This window comes from Myxocyprinus asiaticus, chromosome 26 (assembly GCF_019703515.2).
Source record: "Myxocyprinus asiaticus isolate MX2 ecotype Aquarium Trade chromosome 26, UBuf_Myxa_2, whole genome shotgun sequence".
Taxonomy (NCBI): Eukaryota; Metazoa; Chordata; class Actinopteri; order Cypriniformes; family Catostomidae; genus Myxocyprinus; species Myxocyprinus asiaticus.
The window spans coordinates 33,078,932-33,102,500 of NC_059369.1; the positions used below are offsets into that span (position 1 = coordinate 33,078,932).

A 23,569-nucleotide genomic window follows, 5' to 3' on the forward strand; every position below is an offset into this window, starting at 1 on the left:
AACTGCAGCCCTGTCTCACTCTTCACCGCTGAAGGAAAAATTTGGTTCTTTTGTTGACAATTTTAATAGCACATTGACTGGCTGTGTACATTGATTTGATCACATCATAAGCTTTTCCTCCTACACTGCTATCAATAAGTTTTAAGTATAATCCTTCATGCCAGATCAGATGAAAATGTGATCAGATGTGTGACAATTTGGGAGAAATCCAGTTTGACATTTACTCAAGGCGTTGTGCTTCATAAGGAAATCTTAAAGTCTGGTATTTAAAATACTGCAGAAAACCTTTCCCACATTACTGTTCACACAGATGGTTGTTGGGGTCTAATTTATCACCACTCTTATAAATGGGGCTGATGAGTCCTTGATTCCAGATCTTAGGGAAATAACCCACACTCAGCACAAAATTGTGACTCATTTAGAATGCCATCTATACCACATGCTTTTTTGGACTCTAGGACACCAATTTTTTTCTTCCAATTCTTTCATTGTGATTTTAAAATCTAATGTGTTTTGGTATTCTTTAATTGATTTTTCCAAATCTTCTAATTTTTTTTAATAATGTCACTTTGATCATGATTTTGATAGTACTATATAGATCTTGGAAATTATTATTATTATTATTATTATTTTTTTTTTTTTTTTTTTTTTCACTGCTCTCCATCTTGCATTACCAATTTTTCATTTGATTTATATAATGATTTCCATTTATCCCAGAATTTGTTTGAGTTGACATTCTTTAATTTCATGAAGCTGGCTCTGTAAAAACTGTTCTTTTTTTCTTTTCTTTTTTTTTCTGAATGTAGATATATATTGTTTTAGTGCCTCACAGTAACGGAGGCATATATCTTGATTGCCCAGTTGTCTGTGTTTTTGGTTGGATAATTTTCCAAGGTTCATCCTCAGAGTCATACAGTCTGAATCAAACCTGTCTCTAATTTCTTTTTCTTAGGTTTGATGAGGGCCAAATAGCTTCTTTGTGCTGTTTTGTAAAAAATGGTATTTAGATATTTTACTGCCTGATTTACACCATCTTCATTTAGTGTATTTCTGTATTTGGAAAATGTATGAGACACTGTATTTCTGTAAGTGTAATTGCATTTGTGTAATCATTTATACTGTTATCCTTCCATTTAAATTATAGTATTTTGCTCATTGTTTGTGGTGTTCTGATTGTTGTTTTGGTTGTTGATTCAAACTGTTTGACATACAAGTTGTCTGAGAAATACAAGTGATCTGAGAAAGCTGTTAATGGTTTGACTGTGAATGCTCTCAAAGAAGAAAGGTCCAAATCTGTTATTGCATAGTCTGTTGTGCTGCTACGAAGAGCTGTAGGTGTATCGTCCAAACGAGTCTCCCCTTAGCCTTCCATTGGCAATGTTCAGACCCAGACTCCGACAGAGCTGTAGCAGCTGCTTTCCATGGGCTTTTTTGCCTAGTCATAGTTCTGTCTGGAGGGGAAAATAACATTATTTCCAGTAATGAATCGTTCACCGTATGTGTCTGTGAAATCTAATTCTACACCAGTTCTACAGTTCAGATCACCCACAATCAGCACATTTCCCTGGGCCTGGAAATGACTGATTTCTCTTTCTCTGATAGAAAAGGTTTCTTCCTGAAAATAGGGTGACTCAATGGGGGGAATATAGATTGCACACAGAAAGACAGATTTTGATGTTGACATTATGCCTTTTTTATTTTTAGCCATCGATGATATTGTTCTGTTTTTATTAATTCTATGGCACAGGATAGTTCAAATTAACATCCCCCCTGTGTCTCTACCCTCTTTAACTGATTTGAGTTTTACTGATGATAACACTATTTCTCTGTACCCTGGGGTGCAACCAGTGGGCTCATCACCTCTACTCCATGTTTCTTGTTAATAATGACATCTTGTTCTTTAAATTCTCTGATGAGATCAGAGTTTCTGATGTTGGATGTCCTGAAGTTCAATGTTGGCTCGGTTTGCTCCTCTACTGAGAGCCTGGGTGTAGCTTAGTTTACCTGGCTGGGGTGTGGTGTGCTGCGAAGGGGGGTCCAGTGCTGTGGGGTACACTGCAGGTGCTAGGTGTGGGATTTCATAGGGCAGTCTCTGACCACGTGGCTCCTCTCTGGGTGCTGTAGCTCTGGGTGTGGCTCTGGATGCACTGTTGGATGGGACATTGTCCTCTGAAGTGCGTCTCGTTGGATTTCCTGGGCTCGGGTTTGTTCTGCTCCAACGGGGGCTTGTCTGGTTGTTCCGATTTAGAGCAACATCTTTCATTCTTTTTGCCAGCACATGTACAACATTCCTGTATAAATGAACATGATCATACAGACAGCTTGTGTCTTGGTCTGTGTGGTGAGCCAGGTGGACATTAGGCAGTAGTGCGCAGTGTGTGAGACGCTGGCATTTATTTTGGTGATTGTGTGAGGATGGAAATCTTTCCTTGGGGGCAGAGTGGAGAGGATAATTTTTGAACTGGGGAAGGAATGTGACCCTGCACTCTGACCCCAGCTTACCTGGGATATGTGAAAAAAATAATTTCACTGTATATGTGCAAAATGTATAATGTGTGATAAATAAATAAAATTAATTAATTAAAAAGAATGTCTTGCTTTCTCCAGAACAGCTCTCAGGGAATCAGCCACCCTGTCCTGCTGGCTCCTTAGGTCATTTGTGCCTGTGTGTATTATGATGTGGCTGAGGCGGCCGAGTTGTAACAATGTAAGGTGCTCCAGGGCTTTGTTATGGCACTTTTCGACTCGACTCTGCTCGCTTTAGTTTTCTGAGCTTGCTTTTCCACTGCAGTTTAGTGCCACCTCAACATGGGTGGGATTATAGGCTGATCATCATAGTTGTGCCGCCTCTACTGCAGTGACATCATCTTAAACTTGACACAAACATTACTGACCATAAACAATAACACGACCGCTAGCTGTTAGCTACTAGCTCATTGTGCTGCATAAAGCAGTTGTTGCATGGTGATTTTACACAAGGGTAACAGTTAAATTGGCCTGGTTGTTTTAGAAGCATGCTTTCCAGTACCTGTCAACTAAATAAAGTGAAGCTTTCAAGCAGAATATAGAGTTAACGTAACAAAACGTACCATCCTCCATCGTGGACTCCAACAACGTCGTGGCCGAGTCCAGGGCACTCTCCCTCCCATTGCTTGCCAGTCTATTTCCATAGATAGCGTCCATTTGGTCGAACCACTTCCACTTTCTTCTGTTTGAACCACTCCGGCTGTTGTGGTCCTTGGTGGTTCTGTAGAAACTTTTAAGTTTTTGTAACTTTTCCGTACACTGTTGGTTGGTCCGGTGGTAGCCATGTGCGGCCAACAGCTGAGACACTTCCTGAAAGACTTTTTCGTTTTGCATCATTTTGTTCATCGCTAACGAGAGGAACGTCTGCACCTCATTTATTGACCACGGCGTGGTTTTGCGCACAGCCATTTCTTTTTACAATTCGAAAGTCACGTGAACAAATGATATTGCTATCGCTGTTGCTAACTTTAAAACTAGCGGATTGATGTCCCGTGTCGCAAATCCAGTGACACTGGTAGTGACGATTCTCTCTGACCAATCAGTGATCTGCAGGATTTTGACATCACATTTAGTATCGGCTCGGCTCGCTTGGAACATCGACCGAGGTGGTACTAAAAAAAGTACCAGGTACTATCCACAGAGTCAAGTCGAGCTGTACCGTGCAGTGGAAAAGCCCCATTAGTGTCGTGGCACCAGAGATTTAACAGCTCGTGATGGGGGAAAAGTTTATTTACATTAGTAAATTTTCCAGTTGAATCGACGAGTAGCACTATTTCTGGTCCCTCTGTGCTGGATGTCTTTGGGCTGTCTTGTGAGTGCTGGCTCTGTTGTGTGTTATCTGGCAGGGGGTGCTGTGGCATCAGTGGGTTGTCTGAGTCGGGTTCCTCAAGGGTGGGGGGGCAGTGGTGGTGCTGTATGGGCCTCTGTCTCTTGCTCAGCCTCTCTTCTGAGCTCTCCACTGTTGATCCAGTCGTGTGCACTGCTGTCTATCCTGTCACTGTTGTCTCAATGCAGTCAGCTCATTTTGGTAATTGTCCTTTTCTCACTGAAACTCTCTCATTTGCTTTGAGAGGGCTGTTAGTTGTAGTGTGACCTTCTCTTTATCCTGTTGTAGTTCGGTGAGATAGGCACATATGTCTGAGTGGACAGGCTGCTGTTTTAACACAGTTTTCCTGAGCTCCAGCTCCTGCCTTGTGAAGTGTTCCTGTAGCAGAGGAACAGATTTGAGCACTAGAGGGTCCAGGTCCTGGCTGGGTCATTATTTTCCCTCAGTCTTTGTGGGAGGGGCCATGTTGCGGTTTGACCTGGGCTCTGGTGTTCTCTGTGCATTCTGCTCACATGACAGACTCTCATTTAATAACACTTTCTCTCGCTTCATAATTTCATTTATTGCATGGCAATCAGCCTTGAATGCCTTCAAGTTTCCCTGGACCATAACTGTGCCATTTTTATATATGTTGACAGTGAACATTGTGCTGTCAGGATCAGCTGTCTCTCTGATTTTGACTTTCCAGTTGTTACAGATGCCCTCTTTCTTTACTGATGGGTAGTGGGTGATTACAGCTTTGTGCCAGGAGCTGGGGTTATCAGAAAATAAAATGAGATTTTTATACAGGTCTGCAAAAAGTGTCTCTGTATTGCCTTTAAGCAGCTTCTGTTTAAATAGTTTTCTTGCAGAGTCACTTTTTATATCTGGGGGATACTGAATGGGAACACAGTCTGTGAGGAGTGGGGAGTTAATTTGCATAGAGCATTGGAGAGATCGCAGCTGCCCCTCTGATTGGTTAATTTTCCCAGGCTCATTTGAATTGCTACATTGATGTCCTCCAGATTCTTCACAAGTCATGGCTTCAACTTATTACCATTTTAACATTTCATTTGGCTAAATGTAAACTTTAAGATAGATTCTAATGTCCAAATTGTAAAATTAGCTTTTCCTTTCTCAGGAAAAAAAAAAAACATCCAAAAGGTTTTGGTTGTACTCACTACTTTACCCACTGTGAATTTTGTATGGGGTTGTCCTGTTTTCAGTTTCCCCTCCAATTTTCTGCAAGTCTCTGCTGCTGTGCTGATAGAATAAACTTCTCTCTGCTGTCTTTTTTTTACAGAAATATACGTTTTCTGAAAATTTTCCATCAAAGTCAGCTTCTGTATGTTATATTCTCATTGATTTTACTGATGGTCTGATCAAACTCGTATCTTAAAATAGGAAACATAAAGAAAATTTAAGAGCTCATGCATATCATGTCTCCTCTCTCTCTATCTCTCCCTCTCTCTCTCTCTCCTTATTCTCAGCTGGTACCATGGTGCGATTAGCCGGATTGATGCAGAGTCTCTGCTGAGGTTATGTAAAGAGGCCAGTTATCTGGTGAGAAACAGTGAGACCAGTAAGAATGACTTCTCCCTCTCGCTCAAGTAAGAATCTCACCAACACACACTCTTGTACACACAATATTTAGCAATCACCTCATATACATTAACAGTAAACTCTGATTTGCACAGAACTATATTATTATTATTTTTTGTTGCAGTCAGTTCCGTGTGCCCAAAATATATACATTTAATGTGATAGTTAGACCAAAAATGAAAATTATGTCATCTTTTTCTCAATGTCATTTTGTTACAAACCTGTATGACTTTCTTCCATTGAACACAAAAGGTTACTCTAATATAATATATATAATATAATATAATCTTAAAATATTTCCCTTTTTCTAAGCTCTCATGTCAATTTGCATAATTTCACATATTTTAACTTCCTGCATTTGGCTACAAAATATTTGATTACTTTAAGTATGGATTACATATGGAAATAATTTTTTCTTGTCCTGATAATAGTAATCAATAATTCATTAAAATTATTACTAAATATAAACAAATAAATAACGATATAGTTAAATAAACAGTTAATTAATATAATAAATACTATACATATAAATCAATTAATAAATATAATATATAATGGAAGTATTGATTATATGTATATATTTATGTTTAGATGTGAATATACTACATGTTTACAATTATATTTCATTATTTTTTTTTATTTGAATCATATAACATTTAATTGATAATTATAAATTAACATGAATATAATATAATTCAATATTAATATAAACTAATAAGAATAAGTCAAATAAAAAATAAAAAAAAATGCTAGAATCTGGTTTAGTACTGTGCATGAGTGCATACATAATTTTCTTTCTGTCCTTTGCCATGTTTCAGCATGAGATCATCTCATATAAGCCATTTCCAGCCTCCTATGCTGACGTGCCATATCTTAACCCTTCACACCTCCCATGTACCCATCCCTCTCAACCCTCTTTCAGTCCTTCACTTCAGTAACATTTTCACCATACTTCAGACACTGACATGCTGACATGCCGCAATGTACTGAGTTAATCAGGAATGATGCCACCTCTCTCGCTGACCTGCAGGCCGCCTGTTGTGGCCCGACTGCTGCTTTTTTCAGTGGGTGAAATCCCAGGGGAGCAGCAGGGTTATAAGGGGTGCATGTGGAAGTGCCTCTGATTGGATTGGTTTGTTCTGACATTTTCTAAAGGCAATGTGACCATGAAGTGGCTTATTCACCTTTAGAGCAGTCACCTCTCATCAGCTCCTGAAAAACAGAGAGGGGGTTAGAGAGATGGAGGAGGTGGTTTTGGAAGTCAGACTCAGACATTCCAGAGGGGATTTTTGCTTAAGCGTTACATTAATTGTTCCGTAACAAAGATATGTCTTATTTGATCTGTAAAGTTGACTGAATCATTCGTTTAGCTATGTGACTACTGCTCAAGGCAGATGAGCTTCTAGTTAAAGCTGAAGTGTGTACTGTCTGCACCACTGACATCACCAAACAGAACTACAAAAATAATTCCTGTTTTCAAACAGTTTTACCTAATGTATCCGCTTTCTAACATTGGTCGAACAAACAGATAGTCCTACCTCAAACTTGTGCTATTGTTTGAGTCAGTGTTGCTGTGTCAGGCTGGTCAGAACTCTTAAACAGAGTAATCTTTTGATGGCACCAAATATTAATAAATGGCTACAAATTGCTTTCTAAAGAAGGTCACACACCGGACGAGAAGCGCCACGACACGTCACATCACAGATAGGCCACGGCACAGGGCATGTTGATGCGGTTCAGATGGCAGACAGTACACACAAAAGTTACCAAGGTTTTTCTCTTCTTCAAGAATGAATAAGGCTAAAGTAATTATTCTATGTCCTTTGATAATGATGTGGGTCGAATTTAATGGAAAATATGCGAGTTACGATCTGTGGCGTGGCAGAAAATTGAGCAGCCTCCGGAGTCGTAGCTGGGCACCACAGACAGATGCTGAGCGCTGTTGGCGGTATGTGTACATTTATAGAAAACAATTGTTTCTAATTTTAGAACATGCCATGTCGTTCGCCAGACGCGCCTGATGTGCGACCTCAGTCAGTCCGGGTTGGCAGCAACACCTCCAGCACTACCACACCGAGCACATGCGCCCCCCAAGGCTGTGTGCTCAGTACTCTTCACACTGCTGACACATGTGTAGGAATCGTAGCTCATTATTGGTTAAAAGGGGGAGTAATGATCTAATCTCTAGGGAATCTAACAGAATTTATATTTAACACCCAATCAATATATTCATCTACCGATATGTTGAAACTAGCATCTTTATCAATTTTGGAAGGAATATCACCTCGTGGCCAACAAAAAAAAAATATCCTAAATATAGCGTAAACAAGGTTTATAAGCAAGTAACAGGATCAGACAGTTTAAGACATTAACTTTGAGCATAAAGCACAAGACACTTCTCTTTGAATACAAACAAGACTTCATTAAACTATTCTAAACCTAATACATAAACTAATATAGCACACACACACACACACACACACACACACACACACACACACACACACAGTGAACAGTAAAGAAAACAAGATTTGGAATGCTGGAAATGCAGAATATTGAGTTATGGCATTGTATGAAATTTAACAAACCATGACAGAAAAAACCATCAATCAAGAGATGAATGAGCTGGGTTTCATTCATAGGCAGGTTGCTGTGGTGCGTTCAAGGGCCGAAGGCAGTTGCAGCAAAGTAAACTACTATCGCAAAAGACTTTGCGGAAAACAGTGACTGGACGATGATGCTAACAGCTCAAAAGAAAATGTAGACTCAGCGCAGACTTTGTGTTCAGCATGGATTCGGTGTTCAGCATAGATTCTTAGTGGGCGTGGACTCTGTTTTCAGCATCGACTCGACTCGACTCATTTCAGCTCAACTCATTGGTTTGTTCAGTGTCATGAGGTTTTAACCTTTCTGACTGGGCACAACCCAGAAGACTTCTGACCAGTCAGAAATTAACTTGACCACGGGGCATAAACGGCTTTTCCCGCTTCAAGTTAATTAGCATATCATTCTCTTGTTACATGCTTTCCCCTATTTTCCTGCTTTGACTAAAGGTATTTCAGACCTAAACTTTGATTGCAACAATACAATATAAATTATAGGATTTTATCCAACATCAACATTCTGGAAATTAACCATGGACTTCATAGATACCAAACATGATGAGAATGAAAATAATAATTGCAATGGTAATAACATTCATGATAAGTTATTAAAGAGTAATAAGAATAAATCTTATAGTTAAAGCCAGGATAACATTACATGAGGTAGTCTTACAATATCTGAGGTAGATACACATATGAGAAGGACAAGAACAATGTTAGTTCCATGTGTTAGCCAACCCAGATTCAAAGTTATAACGGTTACTCCATTAACTTGGAGCATGGTGATGCTTGATTATCTGTTATTGTAGACGATATAGTCGGGCTAAGCCTGGGGTATAAAATGATCTTGTACACTTTGTCCATCGTGCATAGAGAGTTAAAAGGTTTGGTTCCTGTGTGGAAAATTTCAGGAGGTCATGAACTGAGAACTTAGTCTGTCCTATGACACTGTCCCGTGGTTTAAGCTTTGTTTGGTTGTCGTCACTCGGGAGGTGATACAAAGCCAAATCATCAATGTGGAGGACATTGATCCACATGGTTTGGATGGGAAGTGCGATGTGGGTAGCTGTATCATGTTGATCATAGGTTAGCATTGCCACTTGTGGTGGAGTGTTTACTAGCTATTGGTTTCCGACGATCTCGGCTTGGGTGGTGACAGTCTGGTCAGGTTTCACCTCGGCAGGACAGCGGGCTGTCCTCATGGGCTGTAAGCCACAAATCCCATCTGTATGGTCACGGATGAAAGGCTTGCTAGGGCAGAGGTAGTGTCTATCTTTGGTTAGGGTACACATTTGCAAATTTGGTGCGAGGTGCAGCTGTTCGTTGCTGTACTGATAGGCTACTACGGGTGGTGTGTGTATTTTAACAAAGGTGTTTCCCTGCCAAAATACAACATTAACGACGTCCTTAAGCCAGTAAATGTTGTTGGTTTCCATGATGGGTAAGTTAAGAAGGAACGCCAACTCACTCCGTTCAGGGTCCATGTATAGTGGGATCGAGCTACCCAGAGAGAAAGCAAGGTGGGCCTGAATGGGTATAGCTGGGCTTGAGGTGGCTGAAGCTATTATGTTTTGAGCTAGGCTAAGGGGTACAAGGTGTGGCAGAATCCTACCCATAGCCGAATTGTCAATAGACAAACTTATTTCACACAGCATATCGGACAATAATGCATTGACCATTTGAGTCTGTGTGTGGTCGTTTTGTATGACTGAAAATAATTGATTTACGGATTTAATTGTTTGGTTCAAAACAATGCTGTGGGTATTGAGGATGACCACAGTTAGTCAGTGGTATGTTCTTAATTCTGGTTGGGACCTTTCCTTGTCCACAACCAGCTTCTAGCTGAATTAGCTTTAGGTCGTTTACTTCCTGTGTCAGATGAGCAGCATTCTTGTTGCTCAGTTTCATCAGGCCTATGAGGTTGTGAGCCAGGGAGCTGGTGATTTTTTTTTTTTTTTTTTTTTTTTTGTTTGTTTGTTTTTTTCCAGCTCCTCGTGATTGTACCTTTTGGGTTGGATCATGTGTCATGAGTTCTTGTATGTTGTCATCTAGTGCCTTTTGACTTTGGTGCCATAGGCCATCTGCAGCTTTGGTTAGCAGATTGTACGTTATGCCACTCAGCCATGCCTCCAGTTCTCCCCAGTGTGCAGCAGGGTTAGATGACTGAGACATGTTGGCAAGCTGTGCTGAAAGGCTATAGTAAGAAAGAGCTGACACTGATGTGTACTGGGTTTAAGGGTCTATGTGTAGTGGGACAGCTAAATGTGTATTGGGACAGCTAGTGAAATGTAGTGGTGATTCAGTGTGGGTTTCATTCGGAATGAGTAACGAATTAGGTGTTTTATTATGATGTTTTTTCTTCAAAACGACAAACAAAAGAAATTTTTAAATGTATTTATTTTTAATTTTTTTCAGGGGAAAACAGTGTGATATTATTTTATTTTTTTATTTTTTTATTTTTTTACAATTGAAATATTGTTTTCTTTTTAAACAAAAATCCTTTCCAATCAAAGAGTAAGACATATACACTATATTGACAAAAGTATTCGCTCATCTGCCTTTAGACGCATATGAACTTAAGTGACATCCCATTCTTAATCCATTGGGATTAATATGACGTCGGCCCACCCTTTGCAGCTATAACAGCTTCAACTCTTCTGGGAAGGCTTTCCACAAGGTTTAGAAGTGTGTTTATGGGAATTTTTGACCATTCTTCCAGAAGCGCATTTGTGAGGTCAGACACTGATGTTGGACGAGAAGGCCTGGCTCGCAGTCTTCGCTCTAATTCATCCCAAAGGTGCTCTATCGGGTTGAGATCAGGACTCTGTGCAGGCCAGTCAAGTTCTTCCACACCAAACTCGCTCATCCATGTCTTTATGGACCTTGCTTTGTGCACTGGTGCGCAGTCATGTTGGAACAGGAAGGGGCCATCCCCAAACTGTTTCCACAAAGTTGGGAGCATGGAATTGTCCAAAATCTCTTGGTATGCTGAAGCACTCAGAGTTCCTTTCACTGGAACTAAGGGGCCAAGCCCAGCTCCTGAAAAACAACCCCACACCATAATCCCCCCTCCACCAAACTTCACAGTTGGCACAATGCAGTCAGACAAGTACCGTTCTCCTGGCAACCGCCAAACCCAGACTCGTCCATCAGATTGCCAGATGGAGAAGCGTGATTCGTCACTCCAGAGAACGCGTCTCCACTGCTCTAGAGTCCAGTGGCGGTGTGCTTTACACCACTGCATCCGACGCTTTGCATTGCACTTGGTGATGTATGGCTTGGATGCAGCTGCTCGGCCATGGAAACCCATTCCATGAAGCTCTCTACGCACTGTTCTTGAGCTAATCTGAAGGCCACATGAACTTTGGAGGTCTGTAGCGATTGACTCTGCAGAAAGTTGGCGACCTCTGCACACTATGCGCCTCAGCATCCGCTGACCCCACTCTGTCATTTTACGTGGCCTACCACTTCGTGGCTGAGTTGCTGTCATTCCCAATCGCTTCCGCTTTGTTATAATACCACTGACAGTTGACTGTGGAATATTTAGTAGTGAGGAAATTTCACGACTGGACTTGTTGCACAGGTGGCATCCTATCACAGTACCACGCTGGAATTCACTGAGCTCCTGAGAGTGGCCCATTCTTTCACAAATGTTTGTAGAAGCAGTCTGCATGCCTAGGTGCTTCATTTTATACACCTGTGGCCATGGAAGTGATTGGAACACCTGAATTCAATTATTTGGATGGGTGAGCGAATACTTATAGTGTATTTATTCCTTTTTTTCACTTATCAGGATTGACACCATACACCTCTCATGTGGCACAGGTGGACTATTACCACAGGTGAGTTTAGGCGGAGCGCTGGAAAAACGATGGTTACCTGACACCTTTTCCTACGATTTGATTTGAGCCGTGGACGGGTAGGATGCCGTGATCTGGCATTGGTGGAAGCAATGAGAAGGGCTATTGGAGTGGGAATAGATGAGGAAAACACACGTAATGGTATAATCATTGACTTGATATTCAACTTAGTTCTTATTGGTGCAGTGTTGCTCAGGATTGATTGATGGTTTGTCACCAGGTTCAGTCTCTGACTTTACAAGGAATAAGGAGGGATACAGTGCATCCGGAAAGTATTCACAGTGCTTCACTTTTTCCACATTTTGTTATGTTACAGCCTTATTCCAAAATTGATTAAATTCATTATTTTCCTTAAAATTCTACAAAAAAATACTCCATAATGACAATGTGAGAGAAGTTTGTTTGAAATCTTTGCTAATTTATAAAAAAAGAAAAATGAAAAAAAATCACATGTACATAAGTATTCACAGCCTTTGCTCAATACTTTGTTGAAGCACCTTTGGCACCAATTACAGCCTCAAATCTTTTTGAGTGTGATGCTACAAGCTTGGCACGCCTACTTTTGGGCAGTTTCTCCCATTCTTCTTTGCAGGACCTCTCATGCTCCATCAGGTTGGATGGGGAGCGTCGGTGCACAGCCATTTAAGATCTCTCCAGAGATGTTCAATCGGGTTCAAGTCTGGGCTCTGGCTGGGCCACTCAAGGACATTCACAGAGTTGTCCCGTAGCCACTCCTTTGTTATCTTGGCTGTGTGCTTAGGGTCGTTGTCCTGTTGGAAGATGAACCTTCGCCCCAGTCTGAGGTCCATAGCGCTCTGGAGCAGGTTTTCATCAAGGATGTCTCTGTACATTGCTGCATTCATCTTTCCCTCGATCCTGACTAGTCTCCCAGTTCCTACCACTGAAAAACATCCCCACAGCATGATGCTGCCACCACCATGCTTCACTGTAGGGATGGTATTGGCCAGGTGATGAGCGGTGCCTGGTTTCCTCCAGGCATGACGCTTGCCATTCAGGCCAAAGAGTTCAATCTTTGTTTCTCATGGTCTGAGAGTCCTTCAGGTGCCTTTTGGCAAACTCCAGGCAGGCTGTCATGTGCCTTTTACTGAGGAGTGGCTTCCGTCTGGCCACTCTACCATACAGGCCTGATTGGTGGAGTGCTGCAGAGATGGTTGTTCTTCTGGAAGGTTCTCCTCTCTCCACAGAGAAACGCTGGAGCTCTGTCAGAGTGACCATCGGGTTCTTGGTCACCTCCCTGACTAAGGCCCTTCTCCCCCGATCGCTCAGTTTGGCCGGGCGGCCAGCTATAGGAAGAGTCCTGGTGGTTCCAAACTTCTTCCATTTATGGATGATGGAGGCCACTGTGCTCATTGGGACCTTCAATGCTGCAGAAATTTTTCTGTACCCTTCCCCAGATCTGTGCATTGATACAATCTTGTCTCGGAGGTCTACAGACAATTTATTGAACTTCATGGCTTGGTTTTTGCTCTGACATGCACTATTAACTGTGGGAACTTATATAGACAGGTATGTGCCTTTCCAAATCATGTCCAGTCAACTGAATTTACCACAGGTGGACTCCAATCAAGTTGTAGAAACATCTCAAGGATGATCAGGGGAAACAGGATGTACCTGAGCTCAATTTTGAGTGTCATGGTAAAGGCTGTGAATACTTATGTACATGTGATTTTCTTTTTTTTTTTTCTTTTTTTTTTTTTTAATAAATTTTCAACGATTTCAAACAAACTTCTTTCACGTTGTCATTATGGGGTATTGTTTGTAGAATTTTGAGGAAAATAATGAATTTTGGAATCCATTTTGGAATAAGGCTGTAACATAACAAAATGTGGAAAAAGTGAAGCGCTGTGAATACTTTCCGGATACACTCTATGTAAGCTTAATAATACTGTTTTGCCTTGAATCCCGGCTTACACACACACAAAACCAATAAACATGTATGATCTTGCAGATCAGTGTGTCCTAATTTGCAGGTGGAGCATTCTGCTTTCATGCCTCTATTGAACAATTGAGCATTTGATTAGTAAAGATTTCAGCTCTCGCATAGAGAATTTAATTGCGGAATTATCTCACTTAATCGACCAGCTTTCGATTTCTGCTTCGGGATAAAGTGGCTCATAACGGCTGGTCAGATTCCCAAAGCCAAATCCACACCTTAACGAGAAGTGAAATGTAAAAAAAATTATTCTAGATTAGTGGTTGCAGATAACATCTTCTGACATCACTTGCTGCATTCATGCGCAGAGAAAAAAAGCTATAAACGATTGTACATTAGAAAAATAAAATAAAAATCATAATTTTCAAGAAGGCAGTGTAATTTGTGAATTAAAACATTTTTATTTGTTTTAGGATCATTAAACCTGATTTCATCTAATATATATATATATATATATATATATATTGGACAAAATCTCACTTTATGCAGGACAAATATGTTTTATTTGTTAAATCCATGGTTAAACCTTGCTGTACATATAAAGAGCGCATGCACATGACATGATCGTTTGATGCGTATAAAGTCCAGATTCATTTTGTAATGCTTTAAAAATATAAAAGAAAAAACAAAGGGGGCACATTGTATCTACTAATATAATAATTATTATATAAATAACCACAGTCCTTTAGATTGCATATGATTCATACATATAAAATTGTAGGGAATGTTAATCAAGCAACAACACTGAAAAAGAGAAAAACATTCACTGCTCTTTTCTGGATAACTTAATAAACCCTTTAAAACTGAACACAAAATTAGGAGGATAAATTGCTCATTTTAATTTACAGACCCAAAGTCTGATAGCATTAAATCAGAAACATATTAATGTGTCAAATCTACAGTATGATCATTCCGTGGAGAAAACTGAAAAACAATTATGAATTTCACTTTTACCTGCAATATTATTCCTGGTATCAGTCCATGTTTTCATTATTTAAAGGACTCGAACAAACTTTAAAGTTGAAAAGATTGTGGTTTTCTGGGTCGGTTGCATCACTCAGGTCCAGTTTAAACTGAAAAGCCTGCGGATTTGTGCATATGCGAGTTTCCGTGCCAACGCACATATGTTTTATCACTTGTAGAGGCATGTTTGATGACAAAGCAAATAAAGGTAATTTAGAACTGACATTTTTTAAGGCATTATTTGAAGATGTTCAATGACTGTGCTAAAAGAGAAATATTTGACTGATTACAAATGATAAGGAAGGTCTGGTGGACCCGATTATCTAACAGCAGTTGTAAACATTACAAAATAAACAGCGAGAATTTATATACGAAAACACAATACAGTCACATAATTTCAGATGTGTACATTACTAATCATTTGATAATTTAATAAATGTCGGCCTATAGTCTATATTTCACCCAGAGGGGCACCTCAGCCCATGTGGGCAAAGGGTCAGTTGCTTGGGCCACTGTAACTACCCCCGTGTGCGTGTTTGGAACCAAGTATACTACAGAGAAATTTAATGTCGGAGCGGGATTTGAGCGAACGCTTTTTTACCGGTGAGCGTGAGCGGTACTTGAGCGGAGCGTCCACTTGGGCCATGAGCGGCTGAGCGGAGCACACGTGCATGGAGCGGGTTATTGAGTGGAGTGTCACACCACTCCGCTTCGCTCACATGCTCTGGTTACAACGGATGTTTGTTTACAAAAATGTGGTGTAGACTGGTTACGCATGTGCGGTTGGGGGTTGCCCCGGAAGAGCCTTCTAGGACTTCCCGTGACCACTGTTTGTCATGGCAACTGATACCACAGGTTGTTGTGGACCACGACCTCGTTGTTGCCTGGGAGCAACAACTGAAGCCAATCACATGAAACGTCGGCGCGTTTCAAACAGTGCACAACAAAGAAATGTCAAATTTTCAACAATGCACAAATAATACTGTCACGTTTATGCCGAGGCGTGGACTATGTTATTCTTATTCCGAGCAGTTCTTATGATGTGGTGCTCATTATGTTATTAATTCAGAACATTAAAATGCTTACAATTTCAATAGTTCAGTGCAAGTGCGTCTTGTTGACGGAGCACTTACTATTTCATTCATTCAAAACGATGGCGTGCTTGCAATTTTATTCATTCAGTGCACATCTTCCTGATGGGCTCTTGCTATTCCATTCATTCAAAGCATCAGAGCGCTTACAGTTTTGACATTCAGATTCTCGCCTGTTCACAGCAATATCTTATATCTACTTATTTGGCAGATCTGCAACTATTTCAGCAAACAATTTATTTGGTCTCAGTGGATCTCAAATTTCTGTGCCAGTTACTCTGGACACCAAGATTTACTGTAAATTTCAAGCTTTCTAGCTTTCATGCATGCAAAATAAAACTCCCAGTCAAATCACACTCGGACACTGACACACACAATGTTACACAAGTGTATCTATTAATTTTGCTCAGCGAGCACATACAATGGGCAATTTGTTAGTCAGCTACTCTAACAGAAAAAAACCAGGGAGTCCCAGCTCAGTTAAATGTCATCGGGGCATCGCAATGGCAACAATCTGGGGCCTTTACAGAAAGACAGAGGCTCAGCACTCAGAGTCTTCCTTACACTTGCACTGTGAGGGGTTTGCTTTCTGACAGGGGCATTTTTATTGAATTTACTGCAGTTTCAACTATGACTGATGTTTTGTCAACCAGTTTTGTTTTATTCTGGTGCCTTCTCATGCGTTGAGAGGCAAACTCGAGCTCTCTATTCTCATTCACACATCAGACTCATTTTATCTGTTTCTGATCTATTACCTGGAATAATAGAAAAGATAAACACTCAAAATGATTTGCTATATGCTCATAAATTTAGATTTGCCTGCATATCTCCACCATTATATGTAGGAATTTTGGCTCATTATTGGTTAAAAGGGGGAGTAATGATCTAATCTCTAGGGAATCTAACAGAATTAATATTTACCACTTAATCAACGTATTTCTCCACTGATATGATGAAACTAGCATCTTTATCAATTCTGGAAGGAATATCACCTCGTAGCCAATGAAATAATATCCTAAATTTAGCGTAAACACTGTTTATAAGTAAGTAACAGGATGAGACAGTTTAAGGCATTAACTTTGAGCATGAAGTACAAGACACTTCTCTTTGAATACAAACAAGACTTTATTAAACTATTCTAAACCTAATACATAAACTAATCTAGCACACACACACAAAGTGAACTGTAAAGAAAATAAGATTTGGAATGCTGGAAATGCAGAATATTGAGTTACGGCAATGTATATAATTTAGCAAACCATGACAGAACAAACCATCAATATAACCGTTTCACCTTCGTAGTAGCCCGCAATTGCGTTATTGATTTTATCTAATACACCAGTTTAGCAAGACATGGAAATACTGTACTTGGTTACTTGATCAGTTGATGAGTTGTTCTTTCGTTGTGACAGCGGTCTGGGAGTTGAGCCAAAGATGACATGAGGGGTCAGAGAAGCCAATCGGGAATGATGAGTCAAGAGATGAATGAGCTGGGTGTCATTCATAGGCAAGTTGCTGCAGTGCGTTCGAAGTAAACTACTATCGCGAAAGACTTTGTGGAAAACAAAGACTGGATGATGATGCTAACAGCTCAAAAGAAAATGTAGATTCAGCGTAGACTTTGTGTTCAGAGTAGATTCGGTTTTCAGCATAGATTCTTAGTAGGCATGGACTCTGTTTTCAGCATCGACTCGACCCAACTTGTTTCAACTCAACTCATTGGTTCGTTCAGTGTCATGAGGTTATAACATTTCTGACTGGGCACAACCCAGAAGAATCCTGCCCAGTCAGAAATTAACTTGACCACGTGGCGTAAACAGCTTTTCCCGCCTCAAGTTAATTTGCATATCATTATCTTGTTACATGCTTACTCCTATTTTCCTGCTCTGACTAGAGTATTTCTGGTATTTCAGTCCTAAACATTGATAGCAACAATACAATGCAAGTTATATGATTTTACCCAACATCAACATTCTGGAAATTAACAATGTCCTTCATAGATACCAAACATGAGGGTAATGATAATAATAATTGCAGTGGTAATAACATTTATGATAAGTGATTAACAGAGTAATAAAAATAAATCATATAGTTAAAGCCAGGATAACATTATATGAGGAAAAAATATAAATCATATGGTTCAAGCAAGGATAACATTACATGAGGTAGTCTGACAATATCAAAGGTAGATATACATATGAGAAGGACAAGAACAATGTTAGTTCCATGTGTTAGCAAACCCAGATTAAAAGTTATAATGCTTACTCCATTAATTTAGAGCATGGTAATGCTTGATAATCTGTTATTGTAGATGATATAGTCAGGCTAAGCCTGGGGTATAAAATTATCTTGTACACTTTGTCCATCATGCATAGAGAGTTCAAAAGTTTGGTGTCTGTGTGGAAAAGCTCAGAAGGTCATGAACTAAGAACTGAGTCTGCCCTATGTCACTGTCCCGTGGGTTAAAGGGGCCCCCTGATTAATGGCCCTTTTGTTTTAAATCATGCTGTTTTGCTGTTTTAGCAGAATGGTTAGTCTCCTTGACCAGTCATTTTGCACTCGTTAATTATCTCAAATCAACAACCTAAAAGGAGCTTTAGTCTCCCAAATAGGGACTCCCAAAGAGGAGTGTGATCTTCCATTGTTCAATGAAAGCGGCCACAGAAGGCAGCTGGGAGACTTTTGGCACAAAATTTATAGATTCATAGATTCATGGCCTGGAAAGGCCTAAGGTTATTCCTCCAGAAGGTTCTGCTTATTGCTTTGTGTGTCCTTTGGAATGTTTGCTGCCTGGTGCACTTAAATCCTACACATGACTGTACTGCCAAGTCCAGCTCCAACCACATCATCAAGTTTGTGGATGACACAACTGTGGTAGGCCTCATCAGTAACAACGATGAAACACTCTACAGAGAGGAATTGACACATCTGGCTGAATGGTATAGTGTTAACAACCTGTCCCTCAACGTGGAGAAGACAAAGGAGGTTGTGATGGACTTCAGAAGAAACTCCATTGACCACCTCCCACTGACCATCGACAGTTCGACCGTGGAGAGAGTCAGCATTAAATGCTTGGTGGTGCATATCACAGAGGACTTCACCTGGACCACCAACACCACATCAATCTCCAAGGGTACCCAGCAGCACCTCTACTTCCTGCGCCGGCTGAAAAGAGCAAGTCTCCCTCCACCCATCCTCACCACATTCTACAGGGGCACCATTGAGAGTGTGTTGACCAGCTGCATCACTGTCTGATATGGGAACTGCAGTGCCGCAGACCGCAAGACTCTGCAGCGGACAGTGAATACAGCTGCAAAGATCATCTGTGTCCCTCTCCCCTCCATCCTGGATATTTTCCTTGCACGGTGCTCCAGCAAAGCCACCAGCATCGTGAAGGACTCCACCCATCCCTCCCACAGTCTCTTCCAGCTCCTGCCGTCAGGAAGATGGTACCGGAGCATCTGAGCCAGCTCTGCCAGACTGCTCAGCAGCTTCTTCCCTCTGGCTGTAAGAATGCCAGCAAGAGAGAGAAAGGGCATCCTCAACATCCAGCATCCCCCCAAACACCCTCTGAACCCCTTCTGAATCCCCACCACCTGAACCGAGAACATTTCTCTACACACCCCTAGTCCACAAGGATTGAAAATCTATTGCCCTCTGTGTTATTGTGTTGTATAAATTGTGTATTTATGGCCCTTAATGTCCATTTCACTGTTTGCCCTTTTTGCACTGTCTGAATTGTTGCACTATGTGTAGTTATATGTAGGTCAAATTGAAAGTATACGTTTTGTTAAATTACTCTTTTATATAGGCTAGATGTGTGTATGTCTATATATGTAGCACCGTGGTCATGTGAGACACTACATTTCATTCCTTTGTATGTCTCTACATATATTAGAATAACAATAAAGCTCAACTTGACTTGACTTGAACTTGATGTAGAAACCTTTGCCTTTAAACCTGAGTCTTTACACACAGTCAGTACACTGAGACACTTAAATGCAAACGATTCTTGTCTGAGTCTATTGAAATATTAATGCCTTTATGAAACTGTCCTGGCTGTGCTCAGCATGATTGATGAGCATTTCGTCTTTGACTAAAGTGAATGTCTGCTTAAAATTAAGAAAATATGTATTTGTAAACAAAAGACAGCAAACTGAGGATTACTAATCTATGATAAAATGTATCTGATGGCTTACTAAAGCTTTTGGTTTATCATGAGCTCTGTTCCAAAACTTAGTCAGCTTGCTGACAAGTCTTTAGGTAGCTACCTTCTAAAGGAGTATCCTAGCTGAAATTACTAACTAAATCCATAAACAACGCTCCTAACGTGATGCACACAGGAGACTTGACTCACAATTGATTCCAGTTTGACATTAGCATGTTGCTAAGCTAACAAAGTATCATACTCTAATAAGCATATAAAAAGGTACAACACAAATATTGGGTAGATTAGCCATAGTAAAATTGGTCTGAACTACATTTTATTGAGAATTTTCAGTATAGAATGAATTATAAGTATGTTTAATATTTCTCTCATCTTGGATGATGGGATAAACTGCCTTAGAATTAGCCAAAATAATATATCTTTGAATGCAGCATATGTTGCTGCCTACCTTTTGTTGAAAACCTTTTTGTGTTGGAAGTGCACATGTGAGGCTTTAAAGATAGATCAATCAATCTTTCTTTTCTTTTTCTTTTCATTCTTAAAATTCTTTATCTCAGCTCAATGTGGATAGACAATTTATTTATATAGCACAATTAAAACAACAGTTGTTGACCAATGTGCTTTACAATAAGACCATCACATAAAACGCTAAGAAACACAATAAGACAAATACAAGGAGCATACAAGTGGCGTAAAAAAATAATATATCATACAATATCATAAGTCATACAGTATTATCAGCAAGAGAGAGAAAGGGCATTCTTAACATTGATTTAAAAACAGAGAGTGATTTAGCTGATTTGATGAACAGAGGCAGATCATCCCAAAGTTTAGGCCCTGCTATGGCAAAAGCTCTATCACCCTTTTAAGTCTAGACCTGGGGGGGGGCTGGGTAGCTCAGCGAGTATTGACACTGACTACCACCCCTGGAGTCACCAGTTTGAATCCAGGGCGTGCTGAGTGACTCCAGCCAGGTCTCCTAAGCAACCAAAGTGGCCTGGTTGCTAGGGAGGATAGAGTCACATGGGGTAACCTCCTCGTGGTCGTGATTAGGGGTTCTCACTCTCAGTGGGGCACGTGGTAAGTTGTGCGTGGATCGCGGAGAGTAGCATGAGCCTCCACATGCTGTGAGTCTCCACGGTGTCATGCACGGTGATCCACGTGATAAGATGCACTGATTGACTGTCTCAGAACAGAGGCAACTGAGACTTGTCCTTCGGCACCCGGATTGAGGTGAGTAACCGCATCACCACGAGGACCTACTAAGTAGCGGGAATTGGGCATTCCAAATTGGGAGAAAAAGGGGATTAAAAAAAATAAAACATCTCTAGACCTGGGAATACAGAGCAAATTCTGATTTTCTGATCTCAGGAATCTAGATGGAGTGTATGTAATCAACATGTTAGAAAGGTAAGAGGGAGCATGTTCATGCAGAGATTTAAAAAACAGTATCATAATCTTATATTTGATTCTAAAATGAACAGGCATCCACTGTAAGGAAATTAACACCGGTGTAATATGTTCACGTTTCTTGACGTGTCTCAAAAGTCTGGCGGCTGCATTTTGGACTCTTTGCAAGAGTGCTAATGCTCCGGCATCGATTCCATAATAGAGAGCATTACAGTAATCGAGCCCAGATAAATGAACGCATGTATGACTTTTTCAAAGTCCAAAGCAGATAAAAATGGCTTAGTTTTTGCTAAAAGGTGTAACTTATAAAAACTGGATCTTATAACCAAATTTATTTATCCATTTTTAGATCCTTGTCCAATAAAAAATTCTTTATTTTTAACATTTGTTTTGGTGTTTGGGTGACAGGGTAGTTGATTTTAGGCACAGACTGACAACATCACTAACTTGACCAAATACAATAACCTCTGTTTTATCCTCATTTAACTTTAGAAAATTTTATGCCATCCATGTTTTTATGTCTTTTAGGCAAGCTAGAAGTGAGTCAAGTGCATTTGTGTTGGAGTGCCTTAAAGGCAGATAGATTTGTGTGTCGTCAGCGTAGCAGTGAAATGACACTATGGTCCCAATAGGAAGCATATATAAAGAAAAGAGAACTGAAGTGAAAATTGAGCCTTGGGGCACCCACTAAGGAAGAATTATAATTATGCCGTTTGTAAGTTGATTCCCCTGAGTGTAAACACTGGCACTTTCAAAACCTTGATTTGTTTGAGTATCTGACCAGGACGACACATTGGCTTAACTAATGGTGTGAGTTTGGGGTGGGACTATCTGTTTGTTCAACCAATGGAAGACGGGAGAGTGTTCAGAACACCTGTTTGAAAACTTAATTATTTCATTATTTTTGCAGTTCCGTTTGGTGAGGCTAGTGGTACAGAAATTACACACTTCACCTATAAAATGTGTTTGTTTTTTTATTTTTGTAATTTTTTTATATAGAACAGAGCTATTGTCTCTAAGGGCAGATTAGTGAGTCAGTGCAGAGCATAAGTGATATGAATGAACCCAGTCTTTTTAAGGTTTGACTGCAAAGAGGCTTTAGCGGCAGCCTGGTTTATGGTGGAGAAAGTGAGAAAATTGCTGAAGGGAGTGAAATAAATCTCCTGTGAATGGAGGATGAGTAAAAGTTTATGAATTAACGGTGTGCAGATGTTCAGCCTCACCGGGACCACAAGCAGTGTGAGGAAATGTAGTACAGGTCTGTGCTGAAAGGCACTCTTTTGGCTTGTAATTTAAACATACACTATATAACCAAGCTCTCATTTGCATTTTTTGTTCATTTTACACAATAAAATCACCAGCAGGTTATTAGCTTCTGCAGGGTTACCTTTCTATCACATTTATCTTCTCAGGCTTAATTTAGCATCTGAGATTTTGCTCTGTACCCTAATGAAAATTGTATTTTAAAGGTTAAATACAGGTTAAGGTAAATGCACTATATGTCAGAGATGCTGTCAATTATCACAGAAAATGAAAAATGACTCTACTCTCAGTTTGTAACAAAAAAAAAAAAAGTGTTTACAGTAACGTTCATACAATGGAAGTCAACGGGGCAAAGCACTGCACCAACATGATCACACAGGAAGTTGGCGTTTTGTTTCCAAGAGTTCCGGTACCCAAGATTCAGCCATATTATGCAGACTCACTGGCAAGCTGCATCACACTTTGAAACCAAAAAGTAATCCCGTTCACATATCAGTGACAAGAGCTATTCGGAGGTTGAATTTGTCCCACTAAGATCACATTTTTACTCCACTGATGGTTAGGTTTAGGTTTATGGTTTGGATTAGAGGATAGTTTATAAAATATGCATTCTTCTTCACTGTATTTCTGCCTGTACAGCTGAAAACAACTTGCTTCACAGCTCGCTTTTGGCACCCCTCCGTGGACATGACACAGAAAATGGAGCTCTTATGTGCCCATATGCCCAGAAACAGTTACTGCTTTGGCCACTGTGGGCTGTGTTTTGCATTCCAGAAAGCACAGACCGATTTTAGCTAAAAAAATAATAATTAAAAAAAGGTCA

The 23,569-nt window shown here is 40.2% G+C and overlaps 1 protein-coding gene across 4 annotated transcripts in view; it reads left to right on the plus strand.

The window, feature by feature from the left end:
• LOC127417178 (SH2 domain-containing adapter protein F-like) overlaps window positions 1-23,569 on the plus strand; it is a 222,590-nt gene that overhangs the window by 190,829 nt on the left and 8,192 nt on the right. For all 4 annotated transcript variants that reach the window (XM_051656995.1, XM_051656993.1, XM_051656994.1 and 1 more), the window contains one exon: window positions 5,323-5,442. In XM_051656995.1, the coding sequence (XP_051512955.1) occupies window positions 5,323-5,442 (120 nt within the window). The remainder of the gene's footprint in view (window positions 1-5,322; window positions 5,443-23,569) is intronic.